At 40.5% G+C, this 19,360-nt stretch overlaps 1 protein-coding gene across 1 annotated transcript in view; it reads left to right on the top strand.

Moving 5' to 3' along the window:
• Nucleotides 1-11,464: 11,464 nt before the first annotated feature.
• Nucleotides 11,465-19,360, top strand: part of vcla (vinculin a) — a 61,706-nt gene continuing 53,810 nt past the window's right edge. Inside the window, exon 1 of the mRNA XM_088323474.1 lies at nucleotides 11,465-11,824. Within this exon, the coding sequence (XP_088179600.1) occupies nucleotides 11,657-11,824 (168 nt within the window). The 5' untranslated portion in view covers nucleotides 11,465-11,656. The remainder of the gene's footprint in view (nucleotides 11,825-19,360) is intronic.

Raw genomic sequence — 19,360 nt, 5'->3', positions numbered from 1 at the left:
ATCGGTAACACAGACCTAATAAAGAAAGTATTTAATTTTAAACTTTTTAGGGAGACCTCTAATCACGCACCCCACCTTTAACTTATGCTCTGCTATATACTGGAAACAGTTAATATTCAAAATTTTAAAAATTGTTTTGTAAATTGAGTTTTTGTCGCTTCTTTTTTTGGAAAGATTTAGAGGGAAACTTTATTATATCTTTAAGCATCATTAATGGTAATTGATAACTGTTTTATGTATTATTAGTTATTTACAATAATGTGTTGTTGCGCACCCCAAATGTTGAATAAAGAATAAAACCACCCTTTACATTAGTCTGTATTAGTTAAAAACCAGTATGTTTGGAAATTGGGTCACGGGCTGATTTAAAAGAGGAAAAAAAGACTTCTTTCCGAAAGAAATTTGTGGGGAAAACAATTGTTTTACTTACTTACCCTCTTATTTACTTTCTATATTTTCTTTGTTACTCACTCATATACTCACTCACTCACTCGCTCACTCCTCTTAATTACTCTCTTAATTACTTTCTTTATTATTCACTCACTCACTCACTCACTCACTCACTCACTCACTTACTCTCTAGACTAAACAGCAACGACAAGGCTGTGATATTTTTTTAATTGAAAGTGAGTGAGTGAGTGAGTGAGTGAGTGAGTGAGTGAGTGAGTGAGTGAGTGAGTGAGTGAGTGAGTGAGTGAGTGAGTGAGTGAGTGAGTGAGTGAGTGAGTGAGTGAGTGAGTGAGTGAGTGGCCATTTGATGCAATCTAAACAGGAGTCTCCAACTAGGGTGCCCCCTGAGGACAGCTGAGGTGCCCGCAGACCTGTTCTGAAAATAGCTCCAAGTGCTGGGTCATTGTGATTTTCTAGTAAAATGATTTTTTTTGTGGTCACCTGAGTCAATTTAACCCTACTTACTACTTTTGTCTCGTTATCTCTTTCTTTCTTGCTCTCTTTCTCTCTTGTTTTCTTCCGTTCTTCCTCTCTTTCTTTCTCCCTTTCTTTCTTTATCTCTGTCTCTGTCTCTCACTAACTCTAACTCTCTCTCTTTCTTCACACTTCCTTTTTCTCTTTTTAGCAGCAAAGTAGTTCAAGATATGTTGTTATTTAGAAATGCAAATCAAATGAGGTGCACTTTTTGCCAAAAAGTTGCTCTCTGCTTGGACACCCCTGATTTGGAAGAAAAACTCCAGTGTTCATCTCCCGCGCTTGTCCACAAGATGTCCCTCTCTTCTCATTTATCTTTCACTGCCCCACAAATAACTTGAATTGTTATAACACTTGTTTATAACTTCAATTGTTAAAACTGGTGTTTTTTTAGTACTTCTGCTGTCAAATTTTCATAATATTTCTGTAGTATTTTTATACTGTAGTATTACTGTAATTTTATTTTTGTAGTATTTTGGTTGTATTTTTGCAATTATATTTTTGTGGTATTTTAATAGTTTAATCTTTGTAGTATATCTTGAGTATTTTTGTAGTATTACTTTAATTGTATTTTGTGGTGTTTGTATTATTTCTGCTGTCAGATTATTTTGGTATTTCTGTAGTATTTGTATAGTATTTATTTATATATATATTTTAATGTATTTTGTAGTATTTCTACGATAGTATTTTGTAGGATTTCCATAGTACATAATTTGTAGCATATCTGTAGAATTTCTTAGTATTTCTGTTGTTATATTTCTATCGAATAGTTTTGTGGTATTCTAGTTGTAAAATTTATGTAGCAGTATTTTGTATTATAGTGTTACATTAGTGGTATTTCTGTTGTAATTCAGTAGTCAAGTCAAGTCACATTTATTTATATAGCCCATGATCACAAAAATGTCTCGAAGGACTGCACAGGATTACAATTACAAAATTGCACAATTACCTGATCTTAAACCAGCAAGCGGGCACAACTCAAAAACCTCAGCGTGAGGAAAAAAGAGAAACCACGAGAAAGGACCTCTCATGTGGTAATTCCCCTTCCAGGGTTGACCAGGGTGTATTACAATTAGCATTACTGTACACAGAATAGTAAACATTTGGTAAGATGTTGAAGATGTCCGGAAAGAGCATGACACCAGCGACGCCCCCAGCCTGTAAACTAGTCCAGAAAGTCTATGACGGCCACGGCGCAGCTTCCCATCTCTGCCAGCTGGTAAATGCAGGGGTTGACATGCTTCAGGTCAGACGCTGGTCCGCTGACTCATCTCAAATCGTACTTCTCCTTCATATCAGCCAGGCAGGCAGTCGGAAAAAGACAGGACAATACAGAATATGAAGTGGGCATCAATCATAAGCTTTGGAATAGTGTTTTAAGCCTCGATTTAAAAACTTCCGTTGAGGTTGCAGATCTTATCTCCGGAGGCAGGGCTTTCCATAACACCGGGGCCCGGATGGAGAACGCTCTCGAGCCTGCAGACTTCTTGGCTCTCGGAGTCACAAGTAGACCGGCATTTTCCGAGCGCAGACTCCGTGCAGGAACATAGGGGGAAATCAAATCAGAGAGATAAGAGGGTGCAAGCCCATGCAAACATTTATATGTTAATAAGAGAACCTTAAAGTCACATCTTAAGTGGACTGGGAGCCAGTGCAAGTTGGCCAATACAGGAGTAATATGCTCAAACCATTTGGTCTTAGTCAAAAGTCTAGCTGCCGCAATATGAACCAGCTGCAAACTTTTAATGCTAGACATCGGGAGACCAGAAAGCAATACATTACAGTAATCAAGCCGAGAAGTAATAAACGCATGAATTAAAACCTCTGCATCTGATTGGGACAGCATCGAACGAATCTTCGCAATATTACGGAGGTGGTAGAAAGCTATTCTAGTAATATTTTTCACGTGTAACTGAAACGACAGATTAGGATCAAATATAACACCTAGATTTTTGACCGAGTCACTATGGGTGATATTACATTAGGTTCAGGGTAGTGTTTGAAAACAACTGACGACAGTGAGCTGGACTGATAATCAACATTTCAGTTGTTTCTGGGTTAAGGCGTAAAAAATTAAGTGATATCCATCTTTGAATCTCAGTAAGGCAAGTCTCCAGATTTCTACAACTTAAATGTCCAGTTTTTTCCAGTGTCACATACAGTTGAGTGTCATCTGCATAGCAATTGAAACTAATATTATACTTGCGGATAATGTCACCAAGCGGGATCATATAAATACTAAAAAGAAGGGGGCCAAGTACAGAGCCTTGAGAAACACCACAGGGGACATTAGATTGTTTAGAGGTCAGATTGCCATAGTTAACACATTGCATCCTCTCTGACAGGTAGGACCTAAACCACGAGAGTACAGTTCCCGAAATACCAATGCGTTCTAGACGAACCAATAATATGTTGTGGTCGACAGTATCAAAAGCAGCGCTGAGATCCAGCAGCAGTAACATTGATGAGGCACCGGAATCTATTGCTAAAAGGAGATCATTGGTTACTTTAGCCAGGGCTGTCTCAGTAGAGTGGTTTGCCCTAAATGCTGACTGGACAGTTTCAAAGAGGTTATTTTCTGACATATAATTACCTAGGCTTTCTGGGTCAAGGTTAGGTCGCTTAAGCGTGGGTTTAATGACGGCAGACTTGAATGCTACAGGAACAATACCCGAGGATAGCAATATATTAATAATATTTAAAACTGATGGTCCTAAGATCCCAAACAGATCCTTCACCAGTGAAGCTGGAAACGGATCGAGCAGGCATGTAGTTTGTCTGGCCCTACTGACCATCTGTGCTAGATTATCAAGGGACAGATCATTGAAACTGGAGAATGTTTCTGAACAACCGCCGACACGGTCCTTACCTAACACCTCCACATCTTTGAGATAGGAGGAGAATACAGAGCGTTCTTTTAAAATTTCATTCCAGATTAGTTGAATCTTTATATTAAAAGATTCCATAATGTCGTTAGCAGAATAAGTGCAACTATTTGGGTTAAGTTGTTGTCTGGTAAGTTTCACCACTGCATCAAACAAAAATTTCGGATTATTCTTATGTTTAACAATAATCTTAGAGAAAAACGATGCTACTTTATATTTCAGCAAGCTGTCACACCAGGCCACTCGGAAGACCTCCAGCTTAGTAGTGCGCCATTTTCGTTCAAGTTTTCTGCAACCTTGTTTGAGTAACAAGGTTTCTTCAGTAAACCAAGGTGTATTCTTCTTAGGTCGAAATTTATGCCTTAGGGGCGCCACAGAATCAAGTACATTAACCAAAGCAGTATTGAAGTTGTTTGTAAGTGAGTCAACAGACCTAGTGTACGAAGGGAAGGCTGCAGTTACCATTGGTAATAGTTCTTTTACGGCTAGGACCGTTGTAGGGCGGATATTGCGACCGCTAAAGCCTAAATTTTCCTTATCACAATAAACATTAAACAGCACCTCACACTTAACAAGATAGTGATCAGAGAGAGCATTAGGATACGGTAACACTGTAACATTTGAGCTTACTACGCCACGGGTCAGAACGAGATCTAGAGTGTTCCCATCTTTATGAGTGGGCACATCAACTATTTGATTGAAACCAAATGTATCAATCAGTAACTTAAAAGCAATTGCAAGTGAATTTGTTGGGGAGTTTATGTGAACATTAAAATCACCAATAATTACAACATTGTCCGCATAAGTTACTAAGTCTGTTAACAGTTCCAAAAGTTCATCCAAAAAGTTTGAGTATGGTCCAGGTGGGCAATACACAACAACTAAAAAAAATTGGTGTTGACATTAAGGACCTCATAACAAGTGCTTCAAACGTTTTAAAACCAGTACTGGTATAAGGAGTAAATTTCAACTTACCTTCCGATATAAGAGCAACACCTCCACCTTTTTTGCATGGTCGTGCCAAGTGCGAACTCACAAAGTTAGGGGAAGAACCCTCATTTAACACTACAAACTCATTTGGTTTTAACCAGGTCTCACAAAGGCCAATAACGTTAAGATTGTGTTCATTAATAAGGTCATTGACAAGTAAAGCTTTCGAGGCTAGTGATCTAATATTCAGAAGGCCAAGCTTCAGCACTGTGGACTGAGCTGAAACCTTTCGCGAGTTTTGAACCTTAATGGCAACCTTAGTGGTAACCTCCACGGGATTATACTGCCGGTCCGGGTCTTGTGCCTTGCATGACGGCAGATGCAGCCCGAATTCCATACCACAGGAATATTGTTGACAGGTAGAGTAGCAGGATGACTATTGGTAGAAAATAATGTTATCTTTTGTCCCTCCTCATCTAACAAGGGAGAAACAGAGGTAAGAAGCACAGAAGAAGATGCTATAGAAGAGTACAGATCAGGGTGTATGGTGCAGCCAATAGAACGCTCTAAACTACAAAAACTATGTGAATTGCATGAATCTAGCATAGCGCTAGTTAACTCTAGCGTTACAGGCTCCACACCCGTGGTCACAGGTTCACTAATCACCTGTGACCTGGCCTGCACTAGTGTACCCTGTCATGGAAGGCTTAAACAGTAATCTAGATTTTTAGAAAGAGTGTGAGCACCTTCCCAGTTAGGGTGAAGGCCGTCTCTCCTCAGCAGGTCAGGTCGGCCCCAGAAAGCATGCCAGTTATCCACAAACCTAAATCCCTGCTGACTGCAAAAACTTGCCAGCCACCGGTTTAGCGAGACTAGTCTGCTAAACCTCTCATCATTGCCTCTCGCAGGCAATGGGCCAGAGACAATTACTCGATGCCGACTCATCTTTCTGGCGAGATTACAGGTCCTAGGAATATTTTTCTTTGTAATCTCAGATTGCCTCATTTTAGTATCATTAGAGCCGACGTGAATGACTATATCGGTGTAGCTAGCCCTGTCCTGGTGTCTAGATTTGCATGCCAGCTCCCTCAAATTAGTCTCAATGTCGGGTGCTCTGGCCCCAGAAAAACACATAACCGTGGCTGGGGTGCTAAGCTTTATGTTACGGGTGATGGAGTCACCTATAACAAGGGTGCGAGAGCCAGTAGACCGGGGTGGATTGAGACTAGCTAGGGGGCTGAACTTGTTATGCGTCTGAATTGGCTCACCGCGATTAGAATGTCGTTTAGGGCTAGTGCTAACCGGACTAGGACAGAACAACACTTCAAAATGAAGTTTACTATATATCTACTTATAACATTTATTGCGTGTATGTGACATCGCTGTTTTCCATCTGCCATCCGTAAATATCTGTATTTACTCATCTTCATTCATGCAATGTATGAACTCCTCTTCCACGATGCTTTTAATGTACATTTACATTTTGTAGCGTCATAAATTTTGTCGGCTTCTTTTGAATGTTTCTTCTGGGGCTGAGGTTTTGGCTTGATTCCTAACCACTTATCAATTTTTCTTGTGTTCTCTGTGCTGTTTTGGAAAATGATATTTAAATGCAGACCTTATAACGCTCCGGAGAGAGCGGAAGCACGAAGTTGTTTGATGCAGGCTTCTGATTGGCTACCGAGTATGCAAATTGCCAAACGAACCGAAATTTCCAAACCGAACGAAGATTTTGAGATCGGAATGAAGCAAACATTTGATTTGGAAATGAATAAAAAAAAAAGAAAAAAAAAGAAAGTTGTTGGCCACCGGGCGGAGATGTTTAGTAAATTGTATGCCCGACGTAAAAGATGCACGTCCCGGGCGTCCGGGCAGACGTTATTTCAGACACTGCTATGTATATATATATATATATATATATATATATATATTATTATCATCTCATTAACTGCACCGCTTATCCTCAGTAGGGTCACGGGGGTGCTGGAGCCCATCCCAGCAATCATCGGGCAGTGGGCAGGGGACACCCTGAACTGGTTGCCAGCCAATCGCAGGGCACACGGGGACAGACAACTCACTCGCTCATTCACACCTAGGGACAATTTGGACCGGCCAATTCACCTGAAATGCATGTTTTTGGAATGTGGGAGGAAACCGGAGTGCCCGGAGGAAACCCACGCAAGCACGGGGAGAACATACAAACTCCGCACAGGAAGTCTGGAGCTGGATTTGAACCCACGCAGGAGGTTCCCATGACTTGAACTGTGCCGCACATGCGCTAACCACTGCGCCGCCGTGCTGCATATATATATATATATATATATATATATATATATATATATATATATATATATATATATATATATTTAAAATCTATTTTCCTATGTCTTTGGATAGAAGGATGTTAAGCATGCAATAAAATCTTTCAAAAATAAGTAGAGCCAATTTTTACACAAAATATACCATTTTATGCTACTGGGACTGGCACTGAAAAACAGGAATGACCCATGTACTATTTGAAATATGTGTCTATTTTCCTGATATGACAACGGCTTCAAGCTAGGGGCAGATATTGCATGGGTAGTGAAATGTCCTGGAAATGGAAAACATATCCAGCTGGCTTGTTTATTTGAGTCGTCAAACATCCTCATTTCGGGCCCCAGGCTCCCTTTCCTTTTAAGGAAAAGATCCATTGCCTCGTAGTGCTTGGAGGAATTCTTAGCAAATTCCTTTGCTACTTTTGCATATCAATATTTCTAAAAGGCTGGTGTTGGATATGATTCGAGACACATAACTTTAATTATTACGATGATGAATTTGTTTTATTATATTTGTGGTTCAATAAATTATTCAAAGGATAGCCAAAATTTCATCCATAAAAGTCACTATGGAAAAATAACGCAGTATGAAATTTTATTAAATTAATATTTGAATGCACTGTGCATTGTTTTGTTCTCTAAAAATAAAAACATGGTATTTTTTATTAAACCTATTTCCGGGCTTGATATAGTAAAAACAAAAAATAAAAAAAAACAATTACAATTCTGGCCCTCATCGATCGGCCACCCAAAAGGCAAAGGATTTTAGTTAGGCAGTCATCTCATATTACAGTTATCATTATTATAATAACTTTTGCTTTACTAAAGCCCTTATGTGTAATATTTGACTAGTAGATGACACTGTATGGTCTGCTGCGAGCAAAAACCTGTGCCAAAAGCACAGCGTAGCAGCAAGTTGTCAGACAAACATGGCGGCAACCATAAGGTAGGGATTCCACTGTGTAAAAGAAATACAAATTTCTCGACTGTTTATTTTTGTAAAGAAAAAATAACATTGGTATGATAGTTAATGTTCAAAAACTGGTGCCTAATATTCAAATCAATGTTTATTTGTTTTTTTAATGAATGGTAGTTTTTTGTCCCACCAAGATATTACACACTGTCCCTTTAATAAAGTTTTCCATACTGTTCACACGATGGCGACATTGTATCATGTACACTCAAAACGTGGTGTCCAAAAATTAATTCCGCCCCTTACTTTTTCATTCTCTCTGTCTCTCTTTTTCTCTTTCTAAGTTCCTCTTTGTCTCTTCCTCTCTCTGTATCTTTTTTGCTCTATCTTCCTTCTCTTTCTCTCTCTCTGTTGCTTTCCCCTTCTCTCTTTCTACCCTTCTCTCTTTCTCTCCTCTTTTCTCTGCTTCTCTCTTTCTCGCTTTCAATTTCTCTTTCGATTTCTTTCTGTCTCTCTCTTTCTTTCCTCCTCTCTCACTATTTTTTTTTATCTCTTGTTTCTCACGTTCTTGCCCTCTGTCTTTCTTTTTTTCTCTCTTTCTCCCTTTCTCTCTTTCCTTGTCCCACATTCTCTCTTTTCTCTCCCTCTCTTTCTTTTTTTTCTTTCTCTCTTTTTCCTTTCTCCCCAATCGACTAGTCCGGTCCCCGAGAGAATGTTCTATCGTGTGGCCCCTGAGTTAAAATGAGTTTGACACCGCTGCTTTATACTTTATATTGTATACAGAAAGGCTCTCTGAGTCAATTGAGTTGGAGGGCTGAAGCTAGAATCCAGGCGAGATTGGGCCAAATGGGGTTTTCAACAAAAACAGCGCTGAACATTCTGCTCTTCTTAAAGAGACAGTGTTTTATATTCGTCCACTCGATGTGCCTGTCGAAAATGAGTCCAAGGAAGAGTGCAAACTATACAGGGACTGAGAGTGGGCAAAAAGCACCCTTTTTCATTTCATTTTTTCCCAGCCTTTCCCAGAGAAAGACAAAAAGAAGGAAAAACAATTTTATTTTTTAAAAAGGAGTTTAAAAATAAGGAGAACTAAATAAGAATAAGAGGCAAACAGTAGGGGAAAAGAAAGCAAAAAAAGGAAAATGGAGTAAAAGAAAAAAGAAAAGAAAGGAATTAAAGAGAAAATAGACAAAAACGGATTGCATTTTTTTTCTCTTTGCTTTTTAAGTTTTTACCTTTCTTTGCCTTTTTTTCTTATTTAGAATGAGGAAGGGACTTGCATCCACAATCCGATGATCGTTGATCACGGGTAGCAGGTAGCTGGGACGCGGAAGTGGCACTTCCGTGTCGAGCGAAGGTAGTTGTTGAAAACGAGAAGAACAGGTCGATGGCCGGGGCGGAGGAGCAAAAACATAAACGGGTCCAGAAAAGAGGTCGGCAACGGGAATCAGACAGAACACAGGGCAGGGTAGAGACGGAGAGTCACAAAAGCTTGCCTAGCGGGTAGCATAGGTTCGCTGACGAGTGTTTTCAGGAAGGTAGGAGTTTAAAGAGACCAACAGCCAATCCGGGTCCGTGGCTGTTGGCGCCAACGGGACAGACTCAGGGGCTCTGCATCAGTAATCATGACAATTTTGTCCTCTTCTGTTATGCTTCTAGCACTCGTTTTGGGTGGCACAACAGAATACAGCGAGATCTAATATATGTGCTGTCCCTTTAACTCTCATATTAAGGCAGGGTCCTCAAACTATCATCCTGGGGCCCGCAATGGCCCATGGGCCATCAGTTTAAGACCCCTGGTATACAGCAGGTGTTACATTCCTTGTAAGGTATATATCATGGGCGTAACCAGCCTGTTTTGGGGGTGCTCAACTCTCTTTTCCTCAAAGGGAAAAGTGTGTAATGTTTAGTGCCGACTACCATACCAATGATAATTTTGATAAAGTAATCATTGATCGAGAAATGTATTTCTTATTCACTGTGGAATCCATTCTTAGATCGACGCTATGTTATTCCGGCATCCTGCTGCCACGCTGTGAAGGGTATCAGCGGCCCTTGCTCGTCCCAAACAACACAGTGCCATCTAGCAAAGATTATAAATTGCGGCTTGAACAATTAGCTTAAATATGATGAGAAATGCTAGATAAAAAAAAAAAAAAAAAAAAAAATCTCACACTCCTCCCTACTCCTCTTTGGCACGGGGAGTGTCAGTTGCGGCATTGCGGCGGAGTCTGTGGAGGCTCCGGTGGGTAACGGTTAGAGTATGTCATAGAGTGGTTGAACAGCTACTGAACCACTCAATACCATGACTTTATTATCTCATCTCTCATCTCATTAGCTGTACCGCTTATCCTTATTAGGGTCGCGGGGGACTTTATTATCATCAACAGGTATTAATCCTTATATTGGCTGCATTGAATCAAATGCAACAATGATCCGCCTAGGTTAGTGCTTCTAAATTATTTTCTTTTTTCCCCTTTTTTTCTCACTTTATATTTATTTTTTCTCTCTATCTCTCTTTCTTTCACTCTCTTTTTTCTTTCTTTCTCTCTTTCTTTCTCTAATCGTTTCTATCCCTCTTCCTTACTTTCTTCCTTTTTATTTTGCTCGCTTTCTTTTTTACTTTATTTTTTCAATCCTCTCTCACTTTTTATTTTTGTCTCTTTCCCTGCTGCTCTCTGTCGTTCTTTTTGTCATTATACTCCCTCGTTTTATCTTTCCCTTATAGTTCCTTACTTTTTCCCTTCCTCCCTTTTCTTTCTCTCTTTCTTTTGCTTTCTGTCTTTCTCTTTCTCTCTCTCTTTTTATATCCCTATTCTTTCTCTTTCGCTTTCTTTCTGTCTTTTTCTTTGTTTTACTTACATAAATTAACCTGATAATACCATTGTAACAACATAATAAATACTACAAGACAAGTTATTATTTTAGAAACGTATATCAAACTGGGTGCCCTCTGCACAAATAAGTAGCAAAAAGTAGCTATCATTGTTTTTAAAAAAGTTGGAGACCCATGCTATACACTGTATACAGTATATGCTACGAATTACAATACTTATACAGTTTACATAAGGCTTTTAATTTTTGTAGCTTGAAACATATCTTTTTAGAATGTTACTCTTTCAACATTCTGAGTTGACAATCCCTGTTAAGCATCCTGATGCTTATTCAGGCTTGAAATATACATGTCAACCAAGCAATACTATGTTTTGTTGGGATCAGTTGTGAAGAGTGTGAGATTAAAAAAAGTAACTAACACGTCTAACCAGTTGAGTTTCTGCGTGTGGAATGCAACTAGCACTACACACACATATTTGCCTTTTTAGGGCATGGGGAGCCATTACGTAATAGCGGACAGTAGCGCTCGGCTCTCCAAACAGGACGAAGAAAGGAAAAAGAAGGCTCGGGATGTTGAGTGGCGTTCTGCTGGACCAATAGAAAGTAAGAAATCCCCACCTTCCCGGTTTGTGATTGGTCGATGGGCGGGGCAACGTAAATCGACGCAGACGTGTTTCAGTTAGTCAGGGCGAGTTTGATGGTTCTTTCCTCCGAGCGTTCAAAGCTTGCCGAGGCGGAAAAAGTCACTCGAAAGCGGGAGTGTGAATTGGAGAAGCGGCCTCTTGTGGTTTCTGCGAGTTTAACTTCCCCCCAACTTCTCTTTGTTTTGTGTTTGAAAGACTGTCTTCACCATGCCTGTGTTCCACACGAAGACGATAGAAAGTATCCTGGAGCCGGTGGCCCAGCAGATATCCCATCTGGTGATTATGCATGAAGAGGGCGAGGTGGACGGCAAAGCGATTCCCGACTTGTCGTCACCGGTGGCGGCCGTGCAGGCGGCAGTGAGCAACCTGGTTCGGGTGAGTCAACCGCGGCTTTTTTTGGATACTTTCTCCCGCGTGGATAATACCTGAAGTTCCCAGAAAAAAAGAAAAACTTTTATTAGGACCATACCATTGGGTCGTTTGACGGAGAATCAAAGTGGGCTGTTTTAGACTCAAGGTACCTCGCGGGGCAAAGGCTATTGACGCCCTTTTCCCCTTGAGAATGGCCCTTCCTGCCTACCGTAGCTTCACGTAGGCATAACTCTGAACTGCAACTACTGTACATCCAGTATACTAGTAATAATTAGGAGCAGTTTTTGGGTCCTTTATTGAACAAAATAAAACATGATTTACAGTTACTACAATTAAGACAGGGGTCTCCATCACAGACCCGTGGGCCAATTGCGGCCCCCAAGATGACAGTTTGAGACTCCCATCTTGATATGAAACGTGAAATAATTTATCACTGACTGAGTGATTGCTGCACATGTCATTTTTTTATGTTTTTATCTCAAGATTTTAAATGGAAAATTTAAATATATTTTACAACAGTGGAACGTTTTCATCAAAGTTTTTCTCGGCCCAACCTCTTCCACATCCTAGTTCCAGCGCCCCTCAGGTAAATTAAGTTTGATGTTGATGATCTAAAAGTAATTTAGTAGTTCAGTTACCCCCCAGACTTTTGATACCATGAAGTAGGGCGTTACTCTGAAACTAACTATCTAGTTGCAGTGTTGGGCGAGTTACTTTAAAATAGTAATTAGTTCTAGTTACTTACTACTTCTTCCAAAAAGTAAGTTACTCTATAGTAAAAATAACTTGTTACCTGGGAAAGTAACTATTTCTGTATCCTTAAAATAAGTTCTATGTCAAAGAATTTGAATTTTTTATAGAAGTGTTTGAGTCAGTTGATTAGAGAAAAACAGACAAGTAGTTGTGTTATAATACTTTGTAATATTTATTGCACCTCACCAACACACGTGTGTTTTCGTGGGTAAACACGCGCACGAAAACTTACTTAAACACATGCATGTAAAACTACCCATGAAAACGCATGCAAAACCACCCATGAAAGCGCACGTAAACCACACACGAAAACGTATACAAGCACATGTACAAAAACGTATGTGAATACACGTACAAAAACGTACGTAAACACACGCATGAAAACGTACGTAAACACGCGCGCGAAAATGTAGGTAAATGCGCGCGAAAACGTACGTGAACACGCGCGCAAAAACGTACGAGAACCTGCGCATGAAAACGTACGCAAACGCGGGCAAGAAAACGTACTTGACCACCCACACAAAAACGTAAATGAGCGCACGCACAAAAACATACGAGAACATCCGCACGAAAATGTGCATCAACATACGCACAAAAACGTACGTAAACACATAGGACGTATGTAAACGCAAGCACAAAAATGAACACGAAAACGTGAGCAATCATTCACAAAAATCTATGTAGCGCACCGCTTTCTGCCGGCAATGACGGTAAAGGCGTTGCGACAGCGTAAAAAATAATTTGTTAGATGAACTCGTTATTTACAAAAATAACGTCATTATGTAACGATGTTATTTATAACCCAGTTATTCCCAACAGTGGTTACTGTTACAGGTTACCTCATTTAAAAAGTAATTCAGTTACTCCCCAAAATTTTCACACCAAAAAGTAACAAGATACTGTGAAAATAACTATCTAGTTGGTAATTACTGTGTATATTAATATAAAAGTTAATCTCCTTAAACTGCTTTAAAATGGCCACATAATAAAAGAAACAGAAGAAAATGTGCACACCATCCAGTGGAAGCAGTGAACCGTTCATATTCCCTTCGCTTGTACAATCTTGAGAGCTTGCAAACATTCCATATCCATTTTGTCTCTGTGCATCAAACGACCGTATTTCCGCTCTATTATGCGCACCTAAGGGCAGCACGGCGGCGCAGTGGTTAGCGCGTGTGCGGCACAGTTCTGAGGTCGTGGGAACCTCCTGCGTGGGTTCAAATCCAGCTACCGGCCTTACTGTGCGGAGTTTGTATGTTCTCCCCGTGCTTGCGTGAGTTTCCTCCGGGCACTCCGGTTTCCTCCCACATTCCAAAGACATGCATTTCAGGTGAATTGGCCGGTCCAAATTTTCCCTAGGTGTGACTGAGCGAGTGAGTTGTCTGTCCCCTTGTGCCCTGCGATTGGCTGGCAACCAGTTCAAGGTGTCCCCTGCCCACTGTCCGGAGATGGCTGGGATGGGCTCCAGGCCCCCCGCGACCCTAATAAGGATAAGCGGTACAGCTGATGAGATGAGAAGAGATTATGCGCACCTAAAAGCCGTCATGTTTTTCAAAAGTTGGCCATAATACGGTGTGCCTTATATATGGACCAATATTGAGTCGCAACAGGTCTGCAACTACGTTGAGCAGCCGCCGTCTTGATTTTCACTCTATAGAAGTAGTGCGCGGTGCATGCTGGGATATGTATAACCGCGTTTATTTTCCTAGCCAATTCGCTAATCATCAGTTGAATCGTTTACTATTGGTTAAAGTTATTTGGAGGTAAAGAAGGCGGGCCCTTTTTAGGGGGTTAAACAAAGCATGCAATTGGCCGAAAAAGATGTGAATCATGTTAGGTTGGTCTATGGCCTGGAAAAAATAAATTTATGGGCTAAACAGACAGCTAGAAACAAGCAACGGTCATCGATGCTTTTCAGCAGATTTTTTATTTTTTTATTTGGCGTTTTCTTACTGTCACATTTTTTATCGTAAAACAAAAGAAATCTTCCAGCGCGCATGAAAATGAATGTTCGTCTACAAGCAGTCCATTCCAGTTGGAATGTGGTAACGCTAACCTGGATCAACTTGAAGAACCATGATCATACAAATTCAAACTGCTTTTATAACCAATTAAAAAGGACTACCGGTACATATGTCTGCTATTAGTATCTTGTATTACGTCGGGCTGCAACAGTAGTATTGTGCAGCATGTGAAAAGGTTGTATAGGGTATTTGTAACACTCCAAAATCCAAAATAGCAGCAGCACATTGAATTCTGTAAGACTTTGATAACCATCTTTTGTAACAAATCAGCTGCGTTTTAGGATGGAATCATTGCTCTCGAGGACCTGGGTTGCAAAACTAGTTCTAGTTCTTCTTGGCTCTGTTTTTTTCACAGTTTGGTGACTAAAAGGGCTGTGCCTATATTGTTTATTCATTGATAGGAGACTACACAGGGGTCCACATCATCTCGGGTGCAGGGATACTCTCTGGGTAGCCTTCCCTTTTATGGCATTTCCTGATATAGCCTGCAATTTATCCCCATGCCAGAGTTGGTGTGACAAGGCAGAGAATTGGTAGGAATTCTTTTTACGCCTCATTTCGGTTGATTTGTTAGTAGTGTATTGATCAAGGATGTGCATTTTTGCTTAACCCCTAAACCGTCTGACTGTTAAGCAAAGACGTGTCTGTATGACGTCACCAGTTACTGAAAGTCTTCGTGCCACAGTACCTATCAAAAAAATATCACGATCGGTCTGAAACATCCATCCCTACATTATCTGCACCGCCTATCCTGAGTAGGGTCGCGGGGTTGCTGGAGCCCATCCCAGCAAACTTCAGGCAGTGGGCAGGAGGCACCCCTAACTGGTTGCCAGCTAGTTGCAGACAACTTACTCGCTTAGTCACACCTAGGGTTAATTCGGACTGGCCAATTAAAATGGCATGCATGTTTTCGGAATGTGGGAAGAAACCGGAGTGCCTGGCAGAAACCTACGCAAGCACGGTAAGGCTGGAAGCTGGTAACTAGCCACTCATCCGCCGTGCCGCCCTGGTCTGAAACAAGGTACCCAGAAACTATAAAGCCTTATAACTCACCAAAAAAAGTGCCTTAGTATTCCACTGATAAAAAGACTCTCCACAAACATGGTCTAGTTACATTCACGACAGTCAGGGAAATCCATCCATCCATCCATTATCTGCACCGCTTATCCTCAGTGGAGTCGCGGGGGTGCTTGAGCCCATATCGGCTATCTTCGAGCAGTGGGCAGGGGACACCCTGAACTTGTTGCCAGCCAGTTGCAGGGCAATCAGGTGAATCCAACCGTGTAAAATATTTACTCCAAAACTCACAATAACGCGGAAAGATACAAAAAAAAAAGCTTTTCTGCATCCTTTGACGTTCTGTGTTGCAATCCATCCGTTTTGCCTCATAATTCCCTTTTACAGGAAACAAACTCATAAGATTCTTTTTCCATATGGCCGGAGGCTCTGAGTGTTCGATCGACAACACTCTCGACCAATCGCAAGCTTCTTTTCACTATCCACAGCTTGCAATAGCCGAAGAGGGCCTGTATTGAAACAAAGAACATGCCTTAATTTGGCTCCAATAATTCTCCAGCCATAGTGACCTATTCCGATGATGTTTGACAAATTAGCCAATGAGATTCTGATAAGAATGATACGCAGATGTATAGAGTGTATTCAAATTAGACCCCATAATTAACATGCGATTAGGCCACTCACAATTCAGTTTTATGCAGCATTTTCACGTGCAAGTGTGCACAATCTGGGATTGAGTTGTGAAAAAGGAATTTAAACATTTACACTTAAAATTTAATTCACAATGTCTAAAAAATGAGGTTTAAGAGTTGTCCTTTTAGAACAGGGGTCGGGAACTTATGGCTCGCAAACTATATGTGTTTTTTACATGAGTACATATGGTTTTAAAATCAAATTTAAAAAGTCAAAGTCAAGTGATTTCATCCCGATTTTGGTTCATGTAAAGCTGAAGCAACTCTGCTTCAATATTTGGTTCAGTACGGTAAATATAGGGCACAATTTCACTGACAGTTTACAGTCGGCGTGTCACACCAACATCCCCGGTTTGGCAGTAAGTCTCTAAGAAACCATATAAATGGAAGCTCATTTCACTATGTACTGTCAGTTGACTGTTGAGATACTTTATGGTTAAAAGTCACTGATCAAACTCAATCAATAAAAACGCCAGCAAAGCACTCAGAGCAATTTAATTGGGTAAGCAGTAGAGGTGGACATCTCTGCACACAGCACAAGGAACTCCCTTCTCTCTATCGCTCATTGCAGTGCGTGCCAGAGAAATACAAGTATATCTTTATCGTTTGCAATTTTTTGTGACGTTTTTACAGAAGAACTTTGCTTGCACCTTGGTTTAAAACCTTTATTTTGGACAAAAATGACAGTCAAAAGGATCTTGTACACTCTTAAGTAGCTGAGGGCGGGAGGCAAATTTTAAATGGTATATTTATATTGATATGGGAGACAGGCTTTGGCATTATTAATATTTCATAGATTTGATCAAATCATCAAATGACACATAGTGAAATAACATGTGCTGAAGAATTAGTCTTTGTCTGGAGAGGGGGTTTGGTGGTTTTGTTGAACTTTGTCTTCGAATATATTGTGTGGCTTTTTTGGGAATGTTTTTAAAATATTTTGGGTTTTATGGCTCTAAGGGTCAAAAAGGTTCCCGACCCCTGCTTTAGAGGGTCCTTTTGGAATGGGGACTTTTGGAAACGCATAGTCATAGCCTTCAAAAAATATGTAGATACGAATGTTTAGTTTTTCAGATGGTTATCAACTCTTTTTTTTTGCCTATCTCTTATTATTAAAGATGATGGCTTTAATTTCCTGTTTTTGAATCAAAAACAGGAATTCAAATTTTTGGGATGAACATAAATAAACCTGTCTGTCAGTATTTCTAGTTCCTAACGCAACCGTAAAACACTGACACTACAATGATGTCACTTATTTTCCAAGGTAGTGATCAATCTGTGGTGACTCATTCGAAGTTCAGAGGGAAAATATGAAAGCCCGCATCACTCGGCCTAGCCCTGACTGGTGATGACTCAAAGACTTCCAGACACTATACAAATGTATTCCACTACTCGCACAACTGTCAAGTATATGAGGAGTCCTGGATGTGCTCCTCCAAAGTAACAGGAAGCTGCCGTCTAATCTAATAGCAAAGTTCGCCGACATCCTTGGGGCAAGTCGTCATTAGTCACCGTTGTGCAGAAAACCACATGTTGCGCACACACTTCCTGTGAGCGATTGTGATGGATGATCTCTTGCAATAGATCTTTGAAAATTTCAGACGGAAAATGTATCCGTTTGATAGTACGGGCCACCTTAATACACACTTGGGTGATTTTGGGGTTTTGATGGGAATACTGCTAAATATTTGTGTGTTGTGGTGACTCAAGGCAAATGGAGATACAAGAACTCATTCTTGGTGTTAGCATTAGCAATGTTAGCGCTGTCATTTGAGGTCAAGTGTCTCTGAGCCTAGACCGGTGGTCGGCGACCAGCGGCTCTTGAGCCACATGCGGCTCTTTGGCGCGCCTTAGTGGCTCCCTGGCACTTTTTCAAAAATGTTTGCTGATGGAAAAACATATGGTTTCTGCAGGAGGACAAACAAGACATAAACATTCTTAACGTTTTCAAATGAATATAGATATTTCCTGTATGTGTTCCCTTCCTTAGAATGCTCACATAAGGCTTTTAATGTTTTGTGACCCCAAACATCCATCCATCCATTATTTGCACCGCTCATCCTCAGTAGGGTCGCGGGGGTGATGGAGCCCATCCCAGCTATCCTCGGGCAGTGGGCGGGGGACACACTGAACCGGTTGCCAGCCAGTTGCAGGGCACACAGAGACAGAAACAACTCACTCGCTCATTCACAGCTAGGGACGGTTTGGACCAGCCAATTAACCTGACAAGCATGTTTTTGGAATGTGGGAGGAAACCGGAGTACCCAGAGGAAACCCACGCTAGCACGGGGAGAACATGCAAACTCCACACAAGAAGGTTCGATCTCCTGACCTCAGAACTGTGCTGCACTCGCGGTAACCACTGCGCTGCCGTGCTGCCCCAAACGTATATAATATAAATAGAAAATGTTATTTCTTTATTGCATTTCTTTAATTTTATCAAAGCAATGAAACGTACTGTAATTAATTAATGCTGTTTTGAAGTCAAACTTGAGGTGGTATCCTCCAACAGGCTCTCTCAACAACTTGGGTTGCAGCTCAATGAAATGTGTTTTTTCAGTCAAACTAAATTATTGACTAAACGTCTAAAGCAGGGGTCTCAAATTCAATTTGTAGGTGGGATCCGGGTGAGTTTGGGCCAAATAGGGTTTTCCACAAAACCAGCCCTGATAAAAAACATTCAGTTGTTCCCAAAGGACACTGTTTTAAATTTGTCAACAAGATGAAAATGAGTCCACGGAAGAATACAAACTACGGAGACAGAATGTGGACAAAAAGCACCCTTTTTTCCCATCTTTTACTCAGCCATTCTCAAAGAAAAACAAAAGAAGGGAACAAAGATCTTTTTATTTTTTTTATTTTTTAGAAAGGATAAAAATAGGGAAAAAGAAAAAAAAGGGCAAAAAAGAAAACAGGAGTAAAGAGAAAGATAAATTGACAAAAAAGAAAGAAAAAGGGCAAGAAAGAAAAGAAAGTAATTGGAGTGAAATAAGTCAAGTCAAATCATGTTTATTTGTATAGCCCTTAATTGCAAGAAGTCTCAGAGGGATGCT

The sequence above is a fragment of the Urocampus carinirostris genome, chromosome 19 (assembly GCF_059441175.1).
Source record: "Urocampus carinirostris isolate Australia breed hairy pipefish chromosome 19, RoL_Ucar_1.0, whole genome shotgun sequence".
In the NCBI taxonomy this organism is placed as follows: domain Eukaryota; kingdom Metazoa; phylum Chordata; class Actinopteri; order Syngnathiformes; family Syngnathidae; genus Urocampus; species Urocampus carinirostris.
This window is presented reverse-complemented; position numbering and strand designations above follow the sequence as displayed.